The sequence below is a fragment of the Anoplophora glabripennis genome, unplaced genomic scaffold, assembly GCF_000390285.2.
Source record: "Anoplophora glabripennis isolate ALB-LARVAE unplaced genomic scaffold, Agla_2.0 scaffold589, whole genome shotgun sequence".
NCBI classification, from domain to species: Eukaryota; Metazoa; Arthropoda; class Insecta; order Coleoptera; family Cerambycidae; genus Anoplophora; species Anoplophora glabripennis.
Genome location: NW_019417707.1, coordinates 111,970 through 133,612, shown reverse-complemented (window position 1 = coordinate 133,612; position 21,643 = coordinate 111,970). Strand labels below are relative to the sequence as shown.

The window sequence follows — 21,643 nt, the reverse complement described above, 5'->3', positions numbered from 1 at the left end:
CAAAATCAAGGTTAAAAAAATTTCTTAATCATATTATACTTTCAACCAACTCGAAAGTAAAGATTATTAATATGTTTTAGTACTACCTACAAAATATCAGTACACGGGGAAACTATCGCATGCTTACGATCGGGATTCCATAAAATAAAGAGGTTGGGACGATTAAAAATTTATGGCAAGTGACTTCAAACTAACTCTGTCAAATGTCAAACTGAAGCGCCACCTATTGGACTGTTAAACAAATTAATAACGCACGCAACTGTTCTACAGTTGTTTATTGGTTAAGAGGGGCTCTATAGGCAACCAGCAATACATTTTTCTAGATTTTATTACACAGTTTGTCTAAATATGAATTAATGCACAAACAACAGACTTTCCTCCATTCCAACGCAGATTTTCTATAAAATGGACTTAGTTTGAAACTTAAATAACTTTTTGGTGTAAAGAAATTTGTAATTTACGATGCAAATTACAAATTTCTTTACAACGAAAAGTAATTTGAGTTTCAAACTAACTCCATTTTATAGAAAACCTGCGTTGGAATGGAGGAAAGTCTGTTGTTTGTGCATTAATTCATATTTAGACAAACTGCGTAATAAAATCTATAAAAATGTATCGCTAGTTGCCCATTTGCTATAGAGCCCTCTTAGACTGTGTTCCCGTCATTTTGGCCAATTGTTTTTACTTATGAGACCCCGATAGTCAGCACTGGAATAGCGCCTTGTGCCCTCTTAAGCATTTTGTCTCGAAATTTGATGTCCACATACGAAAACACTTCAATGCGTGGCAGTTTTGTGTTAGTGAAGTACTTTGCATTTGAAGTATTCCGGAAAAAAAATTATACAGAAATGAGACTAGTTCATAATGTAATGTACAAAATAAAAAAATAGATTACTACTATTACTGCGGCTCGGACGCGTTCGACCTCCTCCTAATTTTCCCCAAAATGCTAGGTTGGTTTAAGCAGATTTGCTGATAGTGTTGCAGCTGGGCTTGTTTCTGCAGTTGGCTTGCTATTGCGGAGCTCGAGGGCAGCGAAACTTGCGACACATCTGAGATAAAACGTTAATTTTTAAAAGCTTTTTAAGTTATATCACAGTTAATTTAGAGTTGAAATAGAGTTAACTTAGCAAATTAAGCATGCATTACTATTCTGAGTTCTCGACTTTACTTCTCTAGATGTACTAGTAAAAATGACTGTCAATTATCAAAATTTAACTGCAAATCTGTCAACTGACTTGCGTTGGGAGCAGCCATCTTAATCGTTATCGGTGTTCTTTGGAGGGTCCTGGAAGCCAGAGTTTGTTGGGTGCCCGAAGTTTGTTGTGTCCTCGACCTTTGCAGGGGAGTGATCAACTGAAACGGTTGGCCCCCCTGAGCTATCGACACCGTTTGGGGAACAGAAGTAGACGTCCTAATACCTTGTTGGGGTAACGCTTTCACACCGGAGGTCACTAATTGAGCTGACAATGAGAAACGTCTCGTTAACGATTATAAATCATGAACTTTTCCGTTAATCTGACACGCGGTGTCTTTTATGTCCATATCATAGTTTCCGGAGAAGCTTTAATGAATAAAGTCACTCATTTTTCAGGTACAGGGGGAAAAAATACACTTCTCACAACCCCAGAACTATGACGCCACTGAGTACTTTGAAAGAATGTTATTTCTAACAAAAAAGGTATATTATTCAAAAATAGATAAATCTCTTTTTAATTTAACGATCTAGGGTTTATAACTAGGGCTGTCAGGGAGAGCCGCAATTCAATGACGTGCCAAGCGGGTCAACCGCGCACATGCGCGAGCCGCTGGCTTAGAATGCTTTTCATGTTCCCGTCACGTTAGTATACTGTTGCCTTTATCGTGCGGACGTTGAGTAATTAATTCCTATCCGTCGGTGTTTATGGTGGTGTATTGTAGACAATTTAATTTGTTTTTTCACAGATATGTCATTGGTCCGTCGTGTGCATTTCACTTATCAATTAAGGTTGTCGGTTATTAACTACGTGCAAATCAATTGAAATTACTGGAGACAGATAGTTGACGACCGACCGATTTTGTCAATTAAAATGAAAATGTGTTATTTTGGTTCCCCCCTTGTATTTCAACTGTTCTGCAAAATTTGCAAAAGGTCAAGATATTCCAGCGATTAAACAATTTACATCAAAAACTGTGAAATTTTGACGAAAATCAGTGAATTTCGCATCCGTAAAACTAGCTTCTAGATATTCCGTGGTTATGACATGGACTTAGAAAACACCCTGTATATTGTTCACATTTATCAAAAAATGGCTATGAAATTTTTAAAGTCATAATAATTAAACTAATGCAAAAAATTAAAGAGTAAAAAGAATTTCCGAAATTTTTTTCATGATTTTTGACAGACTGTATTTAGGTGAAAAATGGTCGTATCGGGAATTAAAAAAAAAAAGCATTTTAAATTTCTAAGATTCTAGTTTTTAAATCTTTCGGTTGAAATTTTTTACAAGCTACGGCTTTCATGCAATTCTAAGAAACAGCGCAACAAAAAGTTTTGCAAATTTTTTTTTTCTTTTTGTCTCCACGGACTTGGAAAAATTTTTTTCAACTAAGCCATTGCATGGACCAAATAGCTTGTTTATTCAGCTTCAATTTCCTTTTCTTTAAATTTCGATACGACCATTTTTCATCGAAATATAGGACTTTTAATGGAAAAGGATCCTTTTGTCTTCAATCATCGATATCTTGGCGACAAATGGTTGTACAGAGAATACAGAAGGACAGTTTCGAAAAATGGAATAAATTTCCTATAACATGCTGACACAACTTTTCGCAAAAAAATTTTTTTTCGTTTTTTACACAAATTTTAAAAAACAGGAAAAAAAAGGGTAATTTATGGTTTTTTAGAAAATTGACGGCTAAATTAGAGATATTTACGAAATGACTAATGTTTAAGCATGACTTTTACAGTTCGATATACCCAGAAGAACCCTGTGAAGTTTTATCTTAATCTAAAGAACGGTTTCTTTGTTTCAAACAGACAAACTTTTGAAAAAAATTAAAGTGTCACGTTTTTTGAGCTTAAACACTTCATAATCATGATTAAAATGTAAAAAAATTTTTTTGCGGTTTTTTCACATTTTTGCTGCAAATAACGTCAATTGAAAAAAAAAATTTTCGAAAATTTTTTTCAAAGAAGAAAAAGGGTAGTTTTGAAAAAACTGTTTTTAAGTGATTACAGACTGCACAAAATTTAATTAGAAATTTCCAAATTTGTCTTAAAAAACGCTATGAAACAGGGTCGAAATCTGGTTTGAGTCAACTTTAATTTTAATTTAATTAAAAGTTGATGAACAGAAGTGTGCTGGAAACATTTGGATTTTGTTTTCTTCAATGTCTGGAAGGTTTTCCAAAAAAACAAAAAAAAAAATTTTTTTTTCATCAATTTAAACGTTATTTGCGGTAAAAATGTGAGAAAACCTCAAAAAAAATTTTAATCATGATTTGTTTAAGCTCAAAAACGTGACCCTTTAATTTTTTTCAAAAGTTTGACTGTCGTTTCGTGAATATTTCTAATTTAGCCGTCAAATTTCTAAAAAACCATAAATTACCCTTATTTTCCAGTTTTTTTAAATTTGTGTGAAAGATGAAACAAAATTTTTTTTTCGAAAAGTTGCGATAGTATGTTATAGGAAATTTGTTCCAGTTTTCAAAACTGCCCTTCAATTTTCTGTACGACCATTTGTCGCCGAGATATCAATGATCGAAGACAAAAGGATCCTTTTCCATTAAAAATCCGATATTTCGATGAAAAATGGTCGTATTAAAATTAAAAAAAAAAGGAAATTGAAGCTTAGCTGAAAAAAAATTTTCCAAGTCGGTGGACTTGCAAAATTTTTTTGTCGCGATATTTCTTAGAATTGCATAATCACCGTAGCTCCTAAAAAATTTCGACCGAAAGATCTAAAAACTAGAATCTTAGAGCTTTTAATTCCCGATACAACCGTTTTTCACCCTAAATACAGTCTGTCAAAAATCACGGAAAAATTTCAGAAATTCCTTCGACCCTTTAATTTTTTGCATTAGCGTATAAATACATTTCAAACTGTAACAATGAACTCACCTAAATTTGAAGTACCCGCGTTGGCCAGAACGACGGTTTGCGCCCCCACACCCAAATTGTTGACCCCGGCCACGGTAGTGTTGACGGCGGCCTGCGTGATGGTATTCGAAGTCTGCGTAGCTGTAGTAACTGGAAGCGTCACAATGAGACTCGTCGGATGCCCCTGAATATTTCCCGTGGTGGAGACGTTCAGGGAGATGGGCTGCGCGAAACCCGGCAGCTGCACTTGCAGGTTCGGCAAGCCTTGGATGCTTTGCAACTGAGCAAAATTGAGACTTTGAACATTAATGGTATTGGCGTTTTGAGGCGGAGGACTGGACATTGGACTAAGCACTGTGTTGGCCTTGGGCGATTGCACCATGAAGGACTGACCGCTTTTAGGGTTCTGGATGAAATGCGTGGTGCTTTGGGCGGTGCTGCTGGAAGCGCCGCCTAATTTCTCTGTGAGTAAAGAGTTCGTGTTGGCCCCTACGATGTCGGGTCTGTCCGCGGCGGGCGTACCCACCAGTAAGGCAGACAACACTGCCGATTTGGTGCTATCACTAGAACTATTACTTAAAATCCTTTGGTGCTGTTTAATCGGAACGGTAGTGAAGTTTGTGTAATTTCCACTATTCACCGACGTCAGGGTTATAGTCTGAGGTTGCTGCTGACTCAGTTGGGTGTTCAGTTCTTGCAGATTCATCCGGTTGTTGTTCAACGTGATCAGGTTACTGTGGTTTAGCACTCGCGCGTTAGCTACACTCGGAATCGTCATTTTACGAGCCAGAATCTTTTGATTGATAGTTTGAATCTGATGCGGCAACAGGGACGAGCTGTTGATAGCGTTCACCACTGCCGCACTAGCGTCGTTGTTCATGTTACTCGCGGGAGAACTATTCAACAGGTTTATTATAGCAGCGTTACTGCTGACCAACTTCTGCTGCTGCTGTTGCTGCTGCTGCTTCGCGTTAGCTGGAAAACATATCGGTTTAAATGCCCAATACCGAATTCTAGGGAGGAAATAAGTTTTTTTGTGTAAAACAGCACAACCTCTACGTATTGAAAAATATTTTTTTGTTTTCTTTACTACCACATATTTTTAACAATGTTTTAATAGCAGTAAGTACCTGCAATTAATGTATTAAGCTGGAAATTGTCAGCGCTATGAATTAGCGTACAAATCATACTTAGGAAGACTTACCGGCCGCTTGAAATTGCTGCGCAGAGTTCATCAGCTTCGTAGCCAAGGCGTTTATTGCTAATTCTTGATTTGAAATCGTCTGCGAAGTAGCTTTAACCTGTGCGGCTCCTTGCAGATGGGTCTGCTAAAATATCATTTATCCTTATTACGTGTTACAGTGCCCGCAAAAATCGCCCGTTTTTTCACAATTCGACGAGAAATAAAGGAAATAGATAAAAATATGTTTTTGGTCTCAAATTACTCCTCGTAAAAAATCAAGATGAGCATAGCGTTTAGTTTTTTGAAAATTTTCAAAAATCACCCCTATTTAGGGGTTGAAAAGACGCTCAAAATGAAGAATTGAATATTACCAATAAATATAAAAACTATTGGCATGTGAATTTTTCTATCGGATAATTCTTGACACAAAGAAAGATTCTCATGACTGAAATAAGCATGTTGAATTAGAAAATCCACCCTTAAGCGCGCTGAGGGGTGGAATCATCCCCAAAAATAGAGAATATCAGACATAATTGTAAAAATTCCAAAAAATTAAATATATTTAGATAATTCACATGCTAATAGTTTTTATATCAATTGGTAATATTCAAATTCTTTATTTTTGGCATTTTTTCAACCCCTAAGTAGGGGTGATTTTTAAAATTTTAAAAATACTAATAGCTATGCTCATTTCAGTTTTTTGCAAGTAATTTGCGACTGAAAATTCTGAAAAAAACGGGCAAAAATCACAGGTTCTTTGCGGTCACTCTTTGGTTCTCACTACAGGGATCTCGGAAATGGTAAGAGATACAAACTAGTTTAAAGGGGGGTAAAGTTGCATTGCATATTGAGGGGACCAACATTACACCTCTAAAAAATCAAGGCCTACATGATTAGTTTTCGAAATATGTATTTGAAAAAAACTAAATTTTGGAAATCCGCTTTAGTTTCATTTCAGCCTTGTTTGCGGTGATATTGAAAAAACAAGAACCCTGGAAATTTTATTGTACAGGGTGTAACATAAAGGTTGGGAATAAATGAAATGGCGGATTTTTTATTTAAAAAAAAAAAAATATTTGTCGTATAAAGTTATGCTCTACGGGTTTTCTTTTTCAAGGTACAGGGCACTAAAAAATTTAAAAAAATTTAGTTTTTTAATATCATTTCCAATGCAAAACTCTTTTTTCAATGCTATTTGACCATGTTCGGTGGCTGAGTAAAAGCATACTTCATAATGTTTTTGTTATTTTTATTTTCCTATGTTAGCGGGAAAAAATGGTATTTACAAAAGTTTTATTTATGGAAAAATTCCAAGAGCTACAAATAAAACGCAAGAGGGTAATTTTGTTGAAAATAAAATGTGCATCATAAAAAAATATTAAAAAAATGTTTTTACCAGTGGCGTACCACAATTTTCTTCTACTAGGCAAAATTTTTAAATATGATGTTCAGTTGTAGAAAAAAATATTTAAAAAGTATCTGCTATCAATAAAATTGATTATTATGACCCTTGATGATATATCTGATGTTTTTTCTTCAAAAACCTAACCTCAAAATTATTAATTCTAACCTAAAAGCCTTAAACGAAATTTACATTGGAAAAAAGTTTTTTTACATGCCAAAGGTACGAAATAGATTCAATAGAACCCTACGTAACATGTTATACCCAAACCATGAATTTGAATCTAAAAAACCTAACCTCAAAACTAACATTAACTAAGTTTAAACTCACTAAATTAAGGATTAATAAAAAAAAATGAAAAATATCTATTGTACAGAGATTCGATCGACAATTTTTCCGAGAGCGCACACCTTGTGCCACACTGTACCCAAATCTGACACCTTAACCCACGAACCTAACCTCAAAACTGGAGAGATTGTCAAATCAAATCATTATAGTGAAAAAATTATCACAAAATTATTTTCTTTAATAAAAAGTATAAATCAAATAAGTCAAAACTGAAAACATAACCTAAAAACCCTGAAATTTTGTTTAACTCGATTTTTTTGCTAGAAAAAATTTTTAGCCCCCCCCCCCAACTGTACATTCTGGTTACGCCACTGCTATTTTTATATCTCAAATTTTATATTCAACGAGTGTAATATTTCAACGAAACCACTAATAAACAATACACATTATTTTGCAAATGCACAAAAGAAATCGACTGTTACAGCTGCCGTACTGGGTATTTTTATGTCCTAATTTTTATATTCCGTGTGTGTGCACTATTCTGAACGACTATCGTCGTTTATTCGTCATGAAAGGGTTAATGAAATTCAAACACAGATTCTAGTGTACACAGAACTTACCAGAATAGGAACAGCAGTCGCGTTCTGAACGGCCTGGCTCTGTGGGCTCACGCTCGCCCCGTTGCTTCCGTTAACGACGGGCGTGCTGCAACCCTGACTCTGTAAGGAATGACTCAGCTGGTTCAAATGTTGCTGCGCTAGGTTCGCCTGGGTAGTTGCCTGCGTTTGTACTTTTTGCGCCTGCGCCTGGGCGATGGCCACCTGCTCTATATATCCCGGGCTCAGCCCGTAACGTATCCTCACGGACTTCCTGCCGCTCTCCGTGAAAATCTCAGTGAACTGATGTATGTACCGATTGGCATTGGCGCGAGATCCCAGAGAAAATCTGCACGCCACACCATTCTGTTCGTCCTTTTTATGGTCCCTGTCCAGATATAATTCTCCGAGGTACTCGGAATTCGACGGTCTCTGGAATATCGACAATTTGATATGGTATATGCGCGACTTCCCCTTCTCCTTCGAGGGCATGTCCGTTTCCAGCACGTACTCCTCTATGAACTGCGGGGAACAGTCGCTCGTCTCCTTCGGGCTCTTGTAGCTCTTGAATTCCCTTATGACGACCCCCTGGGACGGGGGACTCAGCAGGGGCGAGTCTAGGTTCGGTACCGGCACCGGTTTCAGGTCTTCTTGAGTCTTCTTCGGATATTTCGAGGGTAAGTTCTGCGACGGTCCCATCTTCGATTTCGCTCTGGACTGGCAGATGAAATCGTACAGTTCCAGGCCCGGGCGGTGGGTGAACTGGTCCAGTTTCCTTTTGCGGTTCACCGTCACCTGCGAAAACTTCCTAGCCATCCGTCTGAACTTGTGAGTGTTCCACGTGTGCCTGCGATTGTTGATTTCCGCCACCTGTTCGCATATGGAGTTGTCGGGGTCTAGGCATAAAGCAGGTTCGTTCGCCATCAATATTTGACTTTCCAATTGGTCCTTTTCTTCGTTACTCCAGTCAGGTTTCTCCTCTACTATATTGTTTATATCCGCCAAAAGACTCTAAAAAACAAACAAAAAAATTGAATATAAGCTAAAAATAAATGAAGGTCAAATATTTTTTAATAAAAACGCCTTAAAAACAGGCATTTATTTATAGACCAGGGCGGATCTGTCGAAATATCCCACTTCTTGGATTAAGACGGGGCAAGCTAATTTTTGCTGGGATACCTTCAGTACAACCCACATAATAAAAGTGTAGATCCCTAGATCTGGGCGAGGTCCGGAACATTTTCAAAATTGCAAAAATGTTTAAAAAAATTTGAAAAAATACTTATTTTATCTGAGTTTTTTACTTAAATCTTGGAACCTATGCATTTTGGAAGAATATTGAAATGGAAAAAAGCTTTAGAATTGAATTTTACACAGGATACTGTAAGTTAAAAATGTTTAAATTTATTACCGATGTTGCAAAATAGCAATAATCGATGAAGAAAAGGCAAAATAATCAAGTTTTTTGGATCATTTTTTAAAAATATTTTAATTGCTCCAAGGGCATTCTAATTTCGGCAAAAAAAACTTTGGAGTATAATAAAACAAATCACCAAATTTCATTAAAATCGGTTCGATAGTTTTCGCAAAATAATTTTTTGAAACACGTAAAAATAAATATTTGCAATGTTGTGAAACCTGACATTATCGGAAAAAATAAAGATTGTCATTTGTAAATTGTTTCAATTCTATTTTTCGATAAACACTAGTATGTTTTAATAACTTTATTTTTAATTTTCACCGAGCCCAAAATTTAAAACTGCAGATTCGTCCTATTTATTTTGTTGCAAACAAATTACTACAAGGTACTAACAATGATGTCAGCGAAATGAATGAACTATACCGTATTTAAAATTACTCGAAAATTATAAGATGAACTACCTAATTAGGACTTACAACTTAACGCGCAACGAAAATATTTTGAGTGGTTATTACCTTAAGTGTAGGCCTGAGTAGAACATGATGAATATCACACTTAAAATGAGGGTAAGCCTGACGGTAGTCCCTGACTTCCGCGATGATGCAACCGTTGTAGAACAGGTAACTAAACTGAGGTTCTAGTAAGTCTATGATGAAAGGGGGAAGCTCTTCATTGTCAATGTATCGAAGAAGGTCGTCCTCCTCGTAAGGCCACTGTTTGGTTTCTATCATGTTGGCAGTATCTTCAGTGTAGTTGGGATCGGTACGAGATAGCGTTCTAAAAGCCAAGGAGTAACCTTTGTTGCCGGGGTACAGGTTTAGAATTAGCGTGTTCAGTCTTTCTCTCGCTATGAGTTTCTCTAACAGTAGAGACTTATACTTCACACCTCCCTAAAAAAGGTGTCGATAAAAATCCACGTCGCATGTGTTTGGATTTCATATTTTTAATAAACTTTAAACAATTTTTTAGCAGTGTTTTATTTATTAAGTGCAGGGTTGCCAACTTTTACCAAGGGCAAAAAATTAAGTACATTTTTATTTGTCTTGGAACAACCAAAACTAAGTACACATTTTTAATAAAAAAAGACACGAATGCACCAAAAATATTTTTTTTTGTAGTTGTTTTAAAACTTATATAAATGCAAACACCATCAAGACAAGTCTTCAGTTGGTCCACTAAATTCAAATTTGCTATTTAAGTATATAATTAGTACGAAAAAAGTGAGATCTATTTAATGTAACCTAACCTAAATCTTGGATAAATAAAACATTAGTAGCCACCATAGTCTTTTAAATCATCTCTTATGCTATTTCTCGTCTGTTCCGTAGATTTGTCCCTGTGTTTGTCCACTTGTGGCAGCACAATGCGACACATTTGACAGAGTGGCAATTGTTTAAATCATTAAATTGACATTTCTTAAATTTACTAATGTGATACTGTGTTCCCCATTATGAATAAAAAAAAAGTAAAAAACAGTTTTCCAAAAAAAATGGGATAGAACCTCTTTGTTTTGTATTTTAAAGTTTTAAAATAGATGTGACACAGTGTCAAAATGAAATGTCAAATTTTGACATTTACAACTTAACATTTGTGTAGTAATAATGGAGTCGCCACATTACAGGTTTGTCATGACAAACGTAAAGGTTTAGATCAAAATTCGCAATTTTTATGTGAAAAGAAATGGCGAAGAAAATTTCTGAAAAACCAATTTAATTTAATTTGTGACAGAACTTGGAACTGACAGATACCTTAAGCACGAAAATAAAGAATTGTTTGAAAAACTATCGAGATTACTACTACTGTGTTACATGTGGCAGTTAGCAATAAATAAATTTTAAAAATTAGTCAAAAAACTAAAAAAATTAAAAACAAATCAATTAAAAGAATAATATTTACCGAATTTTCAGTCTCTCTAACGCTTTCTTCATATAATTCCAATAGTTTAGCGAAGATATCAATGGTAGGTTTTGGAGGGGGGTTCCCTAAGATCTTGGGTGATGTCAGTGGTGACGTTGATGGTTCCTGGGGGCGTAGCAGAGGTAAGGAGGAACGACTTGATTTAAACCTTTTTATTGAACGCTAAAACAGATATGCCTTGGTAAAATTTCAATTAATATTATCCAATATCGCCTGAAGGTAAGTGTAATTAAATGGTTCATTATGATAAAGAAATAATAAAGCAAGAGCAATTTTTTGTATTCAGCTATAAATTGGGCTGTTATGGGAGTTACATAGAAAAAATGTCTTGCATGTCTTCTACATCAATTTTTATGTTCAAGTTGACATAGAAAAATAAAACCACAATTTTTTAAAGAATTTTACACAAGGGAATAAATACTTATTTTTTAAAGATTTCAAATTTATTTCAATAACTGAAATAGTAATAAATAAATGAATAGTAAAATTTCACCAATCGTAAATGACAGACTTTTTATTAAAAAATATGAATCAAGCTGTACGAGTTTCATAAAAAAATATATTAAAATATACAACTGTTCTTTAAAAAAACACACAAACAACACAAAATTTTAGTACCCAGAAAATTTGGCCAAAATTAATATTTTCAAAACCTGTACAATTCAAAGGTCAACGAATTTTTGAACAAATTTGATTTCTCCTTATGACAAATTCGAATGGCAAAATGATAGAAAAACATTCAATTATTACCAAAATATGCCTCACTTGAGTCAATTAAAAAAAATTTATATACTTGTCGACATGAAAAACTACCTATTGTGTTGTGAAACAAAATAGGTAGGACCAAAAAATCAGAATACTTCCGAGTGCAAAACAATCACATTTACTGTATTTTTGTATGTTGAATGTAGGACTAACAGCGATAATGTCAAAAATACGTGTCATGTCAATATATATATATATACATACTTCACCCTCCTCACATGCTGCCTCCAGGCTTTGCATCGTTAATGCCACTCAGTATCAACATTCAGCTTCCCACATTTTTATATCAATCGTGCTATTATTCAAATTATTTGATTTCTTCTAAAACAAAAATATATAGATGTACAATTTGTTTACAAGTGACACATTTGACAACAACACTGAATTAAAATCTGCTTCTTAACAAAGTGCAGACTTGGAAAATTAAAATGGAAAATATTTGCGTATATTTTGAAAAATGAATGACATATACTTAATTTTTGGAGGAATCTGACAAGTTGTTAACAGATGACATTTGAGAAAGTTTCATCCCTTCATAATGACTTTGTAGGTCATGTAAACAGAAGAAATTTCTTTAAATGGACTCACCTTGTATATGCGTTACAAACATACAAAAACATCGCAACTACATTCTGAAAATTTAATTTACGAAAATCACATTCGTATCTTACGTTTGCAATAAGGCCGCAAGGGTAACCTAACCCCTAATGTCAGTTAAAAAAAATCACACAATACACATTGAATATATACCTGGCGAATATCAACATAAGTTAACACAGAAAACAAGGATCTATTTGTAACAAATAATATTTACTTCAGACAATAGTATTTTGATGAAATTATAGAAAAACCCAGTTTACAAACATACTGGGTACCCATGGCGGACCTCTATCGGTAATTTCTATTTGCAACCAATCGGAAATTGTAGAAAATTTGGCGGAACTCTTTGAAATTGCCTTTATTTTTCGAAACGTGGCAAAAAGAAAAGAAAAACGTTATTTTAAGTGACCACTAGTAACCGACATTTAAGAAAAATACTTTCATTTACTCGACCTACAGACTTTTGTTTTATAATTAAAAATGCACCTTTACTATTATTATTTACAAAATATTAGTCATTGTGTATTTCAGTATTTGCCACATTTTTTTTATCTAATGGCAGATTTTGAGAAGAAAAATTGCAACTGAAAAAAAAATGTGGTTTAATAGTGGTTTTAAGGAACTCAAGGCTTGTGCTGATATTTAAAGTGCGATGGTTTTTTGTTTTCCAATGGCAATTCTGATAGTGGGTCAGCTCCCATAGAGCTTAGCCCGAGAACAACAAGAGCTAGTCAAAGATTCCTAACTATGTATATAGTACACATTCTCAAAATTTACTGAAATTAAAAAATGTAAGACAAAGGAGTAAAAAAAACATAGTTAATATTGGGTATTTATTTATTTACAAAAAAAAAAGTATATTATATTTGGTTAAATATAATCAGTAATCACGTTTCAGAAATTATGTCAGCATATTTTTTTAAATCGCATAAATCTTATTTTTCAAAATCTAACATAAATACATACATTTCTAAATATTTCTATTCTTTCCAAGGAATACTAGTCATAGTAGATGTTTTTATTTGGAATTTATCATTTAATTTATCAGCTTCTTCTCTTGACACGAGTAATGGACCACATCTCCATTTGGATACCTCACAAGGGCGCTGCAAAGAAAATTTAGATTTACAAATTTCTCGTTTTCATTTTCACGATTTCATATTTGGTTGGGCCAATTTCCACACTTTTGTGAAATTTTTCCTTTTTCCTGGAGTTAGAAAAAAAAGTAGTTCAAATGTCACAACCATGATTTTCAAACAACATCTTCGTTTGTGAAAATCTGTGGTTTTCGTGAAGTTTTTTTTAACAAAAATACTCTGTATATCGACCCCTACCTCTGATTCCCAAACCTCTTCTTGCAGACGGGACAAACGTTCAGCTCGGTAACAAGGACGTGTTGACTTTGCAACGCCAGTTTCATCTCCTGGCACTGCAAATGCTCCGCGTACAGTAGACCCTTCATCAGTTGTACCCTGCGCCTGTCTTGAATGACATTATAAAGCGCCACGGACAAAAATTTGTGTATCCTGGACACGGGAACACTGTCTGGAAGGATCTGTAGAGCCTGCAAGGGATTCATCCGACTCGCGTGCTGCTCCAACAACTGCAGAGCCAACTCGAGGTCTGCCTGAGCGGTTTTCGGAGACAGCACTAGACCGGGGAGGGTCAGTTGGCAGCTGTTCGGGTCTAGAATAAGTTTTATGAGCGATGCGTACACCTAGAACACATCGTCTGTCAAACGTCAACTGTCATATTAAATTTAAGCAGAAACAAAATGTAAACTGCAGCCTGCTAGATCAGAATGTAATCACTTACATTTTGACTTCCCTGTAATCCTTTGTCGTACACTTTTCTACAATACGTTTCCGCCTTTTCCACGTCACCCAGGGCTCTCACGTAGATGTTAAGCGCCTCTTCGTGTTTACCCAATCTACCCAAAATAATCGCCCTTTCTTCCAACAGGCTGTCTGTCGGAAAACTGTTTAGTATATTCTCGGCTGTATATTGTCTGCTGCTCTCTAGAAACTGCAGCAACTTTTTCCTCGTGTGTTCGGCCACTGCCGGTCCCTCCGTCACAATTTTTTCTCTGTATTGGTGGACCAAGGCGTTATGAAACAGAGGGTTGGAGTCCTCCCAAGTGTGTACGACGTGTTCCAAATATGGTATGACTACGGATTTGTGCGATTTGAGGAGGAAATCCAAGACCCTAGGGCGGGGAAGGGCTTCGACTTCCGCTATGTCTTCGGTAAAAATCTGAAATTCAGAATAGTCGAAAACATGGACAAGCATTCAGAAGAATTGAAAAATATACATGACTAATCTCAAAATTTACAAACAAAAAAATATAACAAAAAAAAAGGTTTTAAGACTAACAAATTAATGTGTTGATATATTTTTAACCAGCATATTGTCTTCTTTCTTGTCCTTACGATTCATTGCCTATGGAAATCTGTAGATTTTAAGTTTTAGGTTAAACTTGGGATTGAAAGTACTAGATGGCGACACTCATAAAATCCCTGTAATCCTGCGAATTGGGTACATTTGAAACATTTTTTGAAATCATCTCCAGTGTTTAATAAAAAATATTTGTTGCTAATATTTTAAAGCACCGTGTTAAGTTTGTGAATCTCAGTGTCAGTGACTTCTGACATTCACCTACTTTAGGTGAACTACTTAATAGCAATCCACCTGATGTGATATGACAACAATGCCTACATGAGAATTACACGACAATCTTTATTTTAATACGTACCTTTAAGCCTTCTTCTGGTGACTCCGTAAGAACCCAATCAGCAAATTCGAGTATCAAACCCATGTTATCCGATCCCAAGTGCTGCAAATACCCGATGGTCCTGTCGATACTGCCTTCGGACTGCAAGAGCTCAAGCGCCCGTCTGTGTTGCCCCTTGGTTTGATACAGAATGATTAGTTCATTGTGTTTGCCCATCTTTTTCAATATCTTCTCGGTCTCCACCAAGTGGCAATGGTTCAGACGGAGAAGAGGTGCAACGAGAGCATCGTTTGTCTGCAGGTAACATTTTAGAAGAGTCGTGTCAATTATTTGAAGTAAGTGACTCGTCGATTTGCTAGTAGCCCTTTCGTTTAAGTTTCCCCTAGCATTAATGTTGGCCTTAAAAACACAATGACAGATCAAATAAGGAATAAACTGATATTTAGGATCTCACCAGAGTATCCGATGATTGTAAACGATGCCTCATTTCAGTCAAATAATCGATAAGAGCAAGTCGGCTAGTCTCCAGTTCTTTCTCAGTCAAATCTCGAACAGGTTCCGGATAATCCGTGCCTTGTTGCTGCTGAGGTAGCAAGTCAGGGAATAAACGAATCACATCGTATGCGTCTGTGCCTAACTTAAGAAATTCCTTCATGCTCTCGTGGAACTGTTTTCTGTGAAATAAATCGTAAGCTAGAAGCGTCTGAATGTGGTGAATTTTCTCCTTCTTTTCTTCCTCTGATTCGTTAGATATTTGCTGAAAACATCATTGTCCTGAACAAAATTATATAATAAAAAAAATGCTTACTGTAAGTTTCAACGCTAACTGGAACTGTTTGGCGTCTACCAACACTTTCCTTTGTTTCGCCACATCCACTGCCTGGATACACCAAATCTGACTGACAGAAGCGGCATATAACAATCCCTGTTTTGCCGATACAATAAATCGAACTTTGGAAAGATCGGGTAAGGTCTGGACCAAACCACTCGGTTCTAAAGTCAAAACCTGCGGTATAATGTTGTATTTAATTTAAAATTAATTTTGGAGTAAAATATGACAATAAAAACATCAATTTAATTACTTCTGTTACCTCTATGCAATCTGTAAGTATTCCTAGGGCATATGGTTCGTCCCACGCTAATGTTACAGGCACGTCGGACCATCGAAGGGCTTTATTACGTTCAGTTTCACCCATAACGTTCACCAGTACAGTTTGAGTCTCACGACATAAAGCAAAGGTAGTATCAGATACTCGAATTATGCACGGCTCATTCGAACGAGTACTACTTGTAGGGAATAAGTCCGTTTGTTTTCCATTCAACTAAAAAAAAAGTGTGTTAATCACAGAAAGCCGTGTATACGATTTATACCTCTAGAAGAGCATATTCACCGCGATACCCGACACAGATGGACTCCTGACACCATACCATTGACCGAGGAATTTCTGTCAAATTTATGTCATCCATCAGTTGTAAAAACTCGTTGTTTTTTAGATAGTACAACTGAATTTTACGCTTTACAACAGCTGCCATGCGTACTAGAACACTTATGTCTCCAGTCATTGAAGTTTGCTTCTAAATAAAATATATGCACACAGATGAATCATAATTATTTATTAGGTTCTTTGGTTCATACCTTTATATTGATGGCAAAGAACGTAGCTCCTTTGCTTTTCAGAACTTGATAAATAGTTGTAAAGTTAATGGCATTTAAGTCATGAACTTGAACTAAATTGTCTACAAAAAAAAATGAGCAAAGTAAAGAGGTAGAAATACAATCACTCTTTACCTGTTAAACTTATAAGCAAATTATGGTCAGGTATTACTTCTAATTGCTGTACAGCCTTTTTGCTAAAAGATTTATGGTATCTCATCAATTGTACCTCGCAATTATCTTCTGTACGAACCAAATTATACATGCAGAGATGGCCCTGTCTCGTACCAACCAACAGGTTATCATCTAATAAAAAAATTTATTAAAGTTTAGTTAGTCCTTTCTTGTTGAAAAAAAATTACCATAAGCTGCGATAGATTCTACTTGATACGTAAGTTTTAACAAAGAAGAAACTTGATACGCCTCGTGCATTATAATTCCTTTCTTTATATTTGAGTATTAAACTTATTTAGTTTACTTATCAGCTTCTGAACTATTTTTTGTTATTAAAAATTATAAATATAAACAAACATTACCTGGAGCTTTCAAAATTCAAATTGATAATTGAAAATTGAAACTTGACACTTGGCGTGCTTAACGTCACAATAACCATTGATATCAAAAGAAAGTAGAATGAGATGTCAACACGAATACATTAATTTGAAACATTAGGCTTTTTTTCGCGAGTGAATATTGGTGAATACGTCTGACTTGTAGGTACTGTTTCTATCTCTTTTTAATCTTATTTCTAACCTTGTCTAACCTGAACAGATCGCGAAAATGTATTATTCACTATTCAGTGGTGCAGCCTGTCATATGTACTTTGACGACTTTGACATATGGCTTCAAGGCTCCCCATATATGTTTTTAAATTTTTTATATAAAAAATTTAAACTAGAAAGAGGTTAGGTCGGTATTTTATGTAATTCATACGAAAAAGACCTGAATTACAAATGATTCCACCATTATCTCTGGCCTAGATCACAAAAAAAAGAGGATAATCCTGATCCCTGAAGCAAAGTGGATCGCAAATATGTCCCATATAAAAAATTAATCTTACGACCATTAAGTAAAATATTTGCTGTTTCAACGTCTACGTTTACTAAAATATCTGTGCCTCTAAAGTTTAAATTTAAACTGACCACTTCCACAGCCGTATCAGAATCCATCATTTTGCTGAACGATTTTTATCCTCAATCAAACAAAATTTCAAAAAGAAATAGGTTAAGTTACCGGCTGACAATACTAGTTGAATATGCTAACAGAATATTCAGCTGAAGGGTGAAGAGTTCAGTCATTTGATCTAAACTGGTGACGTCACATAGTAGTTTAAATGACTGACTATTCTCGCAAAAACGTAATATTCACTCATACAACACATACTACAACATACGACTTCACTCGCGAAAAAAAGCCTATTGTGTTCTATGACCACTGACTAGAAATGCTTGATACTTTGAAATTTTAACAATTTATAAATTTTATTCACTGCTTGATGAAATACGCTTAAAAGTTACATACTAAGTTTCCTATTATTGCATTGTTAATTGGTGCTGTGTAAGGTATTAATACAGAACTTTATCTAAATAATTTTATATTTATAAATTAATTTAAAAAGGTGAGAAATTTGTATTATAACCTAGAAATCAAAAAAATAACGGTCACTTTGGAGCCACCCAAATTGCTGAATGTCTAACTTATTTTTTAAATATTGACGTTTATTCAAATACTGGCTTTTCTTATGTTAATATACAATTAACTGAGTATATTTTGTAGTAAGACATATATAACTTAACTGTACCTAGTCCCAAAAGTAAGGACATGAAGGAAATGTATTTATTATAGTAATACATTTTGTTTTAGATGCCACGGACGAAAGTAGTTAAGAAAAATGCAAAACGGGAATCAGAAGAAAAGGAATTAAAACTGAGATTAGTTTTGCAGCATATACAGAATAAAAGTAAGCGGATAATTGCAGATAAAAGTTAACTTCTAACTTTTTTGTTTTAGAAAAAGAATATCTTCTAAAACTTAAAGAAGAAAAAAATAAAGCCGTTTTTTCTCTACAAGCATTCAAAAATGAAGAAAAATGTTTTATTCCATATAAATATCATAATATGACCATAAGTGAAATTGTAAGACTTATTTTTATGATATTGTTCCAGAATAGGGTATTTATCAGTTTTGTTTATTTTTAGACTGACGCTGAATCTTTTGAAACAACAGGATCAGTAAATTGTATATCTAAAGAAAATTTATTGAATATTACAAAATCCGTGAAGAAAGATAGAAAAAATGTCAAAAGAAGTGCCTCATTTGTTGACGACGAAGGTAAGTTTGCTGACACCTGCTGTTGCATTTTGCGATCATTTGAAATCTATTTTGTTATGAGTGATTAACATAACTTCTAAAATCATTAAGATGTGTAATGATTGATCGCTTCAATGTAAAGGATTTATTCAATCTAAATCATATGCTTTTCTCTCTATATCTGTTCAAACAAGCCAAAAGAGTAGATTTAAAACAATTTAGACCACAGTCACGATATTAATACATTAAATTTGCACCACTGCTTAAATTTGAATAGAAAAAAATCAACAATAACCCAATATGAAGTGCTTTGCATGTAGTTGTTCAATTTCTTTTCTTACCGCCATAACCCTCATCCTTCATTGCATCTAATTTGGGTGTTGGTATCATCCACCATCACAGGTTATCTTACAGCTGAAAGCGTTCATTCAGGTGGCCACAAATCTAGAGGCAAGGCTAGGGTAACACAATCGACTCGGAAAACAAGATCTCTCTCAAGAACCAACACACTGAAACCATCAGCAACTACGTCATACAAGACGCCCATGAATAAGGTCACGCCACCCAACACATACGGAGTCGTAACACCAAAGGTATAAAATAACGATCGTAAATGCGGGCTGTTAATAATAATGTGCCATTCCTTCTTCCACACAATTTTCTCACTTCTTGGCTGATCCTCGAGATTAGTACGAGGGACGGTGATTTTTTTTCATGGTTTTCTCTAGACATATGTGCGATGCGATTGAATGCTTTTTGTGCTGGGACATATGTGAATATTCCGATATAAATTGATTTGCGTGAGTGGTTGCCCTTAGTTTCGGGATGTAACTGACTGTATTAATTTGTACGTTTGTTTCTGATCGGTATCATAGTACTGTGGCCGCCACATAACTTGGCGAAACTCGACATGCTACAAACTAACCCGTTTGGCCTTATTGGTCTCCTGTGCGTCTAGTTTGGCAAGTCTGTGGCGATTACAGTATTTGCTGTGAAACGGTTCCTCTGAAGATGAAAGATTGTTCCTGTGTCCAATTTTTATCTAGTTTTACTACTTGTTCCATTTTGACTGGAAGACTAGGCACCATCCCTTTTTGTACTGCCGTTTTGAGTCTCGTTTTACTGTGATAAGCAGTTTAATGCTGTTTTTAGACCTAGATATTGTTGTTATTGTTATTAACGTGTTTGCAATTTCAGTGCAAACCGAATACGCCTCAGATTCTCTTGCGCCGACCCAAAAACGGAGAGGTAGCTTTGTCTATGCAGGGAAGTCCCCTTTATACCGCCAGCGTAGTAACCGAAAATATGGCCAATATTAATATCCCTCTTTTGGACGGCAGATTGTTGACATTACAACCCCAGAGGGGGCTGAGGGTCTCGCAAATTCCCCAGTTTGATCCCGAAACGCTACGCCAACTCGAAACCCTGCGCGAGAATCTCAGCAAAGTGTGCGCGGCAACTTCTGTGAGGTGTAACGATATTTGAAGACAGATTTACATAAATGTACTGAAAAATATGATGATTTTTTTTTGTTAAATATGTATTTTTTATTAGTTTTAATTTTCTACGTTTTTGCATTTAGATATGCCATATAGATATTAGATATGTCATATAAGGTTTTTGCAACAATAAAACTATTTTTTTAACAATCCAGTATTAATTTTTTTATACAACCGAAGAAAGGAATAGTAAATAAAAACTCGGTAGTAGTGTTTTAAACAGATAACAGATAATTAGTTTAATAGGAATTTTAAATAATTTTTTGCGAAAATAAAAAACAAAATTGAAGGTATAAAGCACTGTAGATATTGTCCTTATTGTACAACTCCATTTGAAGCCAAATATTTCAGAAATAAATTTTTGATATGACTTTTTGTTTCTTTTCTCAAAGAATACCCTGTTCAGTTGACAAAGTTAGTCTTTTTATGTTCTATGCTACCATACTAGAACGCCACCCCTCCCATTTCGTTTAATGGTGGTAATATCGGCCCCTGCATCGGCTAACAAAGTGACAGAAGAACGTCTAAAGCAGTGCCCCATATAAGTTTCCAGATGAGGCAAATTGAGACAAGTTGCTATTTCCTTTGGCACATTCCTTATTTTTTTCTCAAAATAAAAAAATTTCTAATTTCAATATTTTGCAGCTTTTGTGTAATATGCTTTATTGTCCATTCGTAAGTGGGAAAATTACAAAGTTTTTGTACTACATATTTTAACTTTTGATGCTCCACAACACCATTTATTAAAATGAATTGAAAAGTTGTCCAAAATTAGTTATATTGATCGATTTATATTAATTTGAATTACGTTTTCTAGCAGAAATCGATTATTAGGTGCTTCTTGTAAAAATCTCTCAATACTGCTATCCAACTGATTTGATTTTCAAATTGGTATTAGTTTTGTAAATTTTCTGATATTCTCATTTTTTTTACATTCAGTGTACTTTTTAATGTGAAATATACTAACCATAACGTCGAAAGTTTAATTTTATTAATTTCATATTCAAAATATGCCGTAATACTGCTTCCGACACTTTTTGGATTTTCTTCAAACTACACCACCCTTTGAATTTGTTGTAGGCAATCTTGTACTGCCTTGACGATTTTTTGGAAATTAATTGTGAAACAGCACTTTGTGCGGCTTCCAATACTTCCCCTGGTAAATGTTCGTCTTCACTTTCCAAGCTCTTTTTGAAT

At 34.9% G+C, this 21,643-nt stretch overlaps 3 protein-coding genes across 7 annotated transcripts; 1 reads left to right on the top strand and 2 right to left on the bottom strand.

The window, feature by feature from the left end:
- Positions 1-600: 600 nt before the first annotated feature.
- LOC108915320 (transcription factor SPT20 homolog) lies at positions 601-11,892 on the bottom strand. Its single transcript, XM_018721315.1, has 8 exons — positions 11,857-11,892; positions 10,867-11,049; positions 9,486-9,860; positions 7,575-8,561; positions 5,286-5,409; positions 4,103-5,056; positions 1,239-1,463; positions 601-1,052 (listed from the first exon to the last, which is right to left on the bottom strand). Exons 1-8 carry the CDS (start codon positions 11,890-11,892, stop codon positions 901-903), a joined length of 3,036 nt encoding a protein of 1,011 aa, XP_018576831.1. The 3' UTR covers positions 601-900.
- Positions 11,893-13,084: 1,192 nt separating this feature from the next.
- Positions 13,085-17,180, bottom strand: LOC108915331 (vam6/Vps39-like protein). Its single transcript, XM_018721337.1, has 11 exons — positions 17,000-17,180; positions 16,773-16,943; positions 16,620-16,720; positions 16,355-16,558; positions 16,075-16,305; positions 15,792-15,989; positions 15,438-15,740; positions 15,005-15,382; positions 14,068-14,505; positions 13,587-13,969; positions 13,085-13,358 (listed from the first exon to the last, which is right to left on the bottom strand). The coding sequence occupies exons 1-11, from the start codon at positions 17,067-17,069 to the stop codon at positions 13,289-13,291; spliced, it is 2,547 nt and encodes an 848-aa protein (XP_018576853.1). The 5' UTR covers positions 17,070-17,180; the 3' UTR covers positions 13,085-13,288.
- Positions 17,181-18,076: 896 nt separating this feature from the next.
- LOC108915323 lies at positions 18,077-20,777 on the top strand. Of its 5 annotated transcripts, none has more exons than XM_018721319.2 (6): positions 18,077-18,199; positions 18,501-18,597; positions 18,648-18,772; positions 18,836-18,968; positions 19,350-19,540; positions 20,145-20,777. In XM_018721319.2, the coding sequence occupies exons 2-6, from the start codon at positions 18,501-18,503 to the stop codon at positions 20,430-20,432; spliced, it is 834 nt and encodes a 277-aa protein (XP_018576835.1). In that variant the 5' UTR covers positions 18,077-18,199; the 3' UTR covers positions 20,433-20,777. The 5 variants fall into 5 exon arrangements, with proteins under 5 accessions (XP_018576835.1, XP_018576837.1, XP_018576834.1 ...); XM_018721321.2 differs by having other exon boundaries at positions 18,077-18,255; positions 19,362-19,540; XM_018721318.2 differs by having other exon boundaries at positions 18,077-18,255.
- The last annotated feature ends 866 nt before the right edge of the window (positions 20,778-21,643 follow it).

What these genes read in the sequence shown, in the direction of transcription:
- LOC108915320 (XM_018721315.1), bottom strand. Translation starts at nt 11,892, where the DNA reads ATGCAAAGCCTGGAGGCAGCATGTGAGGAGGGTGAA. An exon ending in TTAGAGAGACTGAAAATTCG is followed by an intron (nt 9,861 to 10,866) that starts GTAAATATTATT and finishes CACCTTTTTTAG; the next exon opens with GGAGGTGTGAAGTATAAGTC. An exon ending in CGACTGCTGTTCCTATTCTG is followed by an intron (nt 5,410 to 7,574) that starts GTAAGTTCTGTG and finishes ATGATATTTTAG; the next exon opens with CAGACCCATCTGCAAGGAGC.
- LOC108915331 (XM_018721337.1), bottom strand. Translation starts at nt 17,069, where the DNA reads ATGCACGAGGCGTATCAAGTTTCTTCTTTGTTAAAACTTACGTATCAA. An exon ending in TTTGCTTATAAGTTTAACAG is followed by an intron (nt 16,721 to 16,772) that starts GTAAAGAGTGAT and finishes TTTTTTTTGTAG; the next exon opens with ACAATTTAGTTCAAGTTCAT. An exon ending in TCTTTGCCATCAATATAAAG is followed by an intron (nt 16,559 to 16,619) that starts GTATGAACCAAA and finishes TATTTTATTTAG; the next exon opens with AAGCAAACTTCAATGACTGG.
- LOC108915323 (XM_018721319.2), top strand. Translation starts at nt 18,501, where the DNA reads ATGCCACGGACGAAAGTAGTTAAGAAAAATGCAAAACGGGAATCAGAA. An exon ending in ATATGACCATAAGTGAAATT is followed by an intron (nt 18,773 to 18,835) that starts GTAAGACTTATT and finishes GTTTATTTTTAG; the next exon opens with ACTGACGCTGAATCTTTTGA. An exon ending in ACGGAGTCGTAACACCAAAG is followed by an intron (nt 19,541 to 20,144) that starts GTATAAAATAAC and finishes TTGCAATTTCAG; the next exon opens with TGCAAACCGAATACGCCTCA.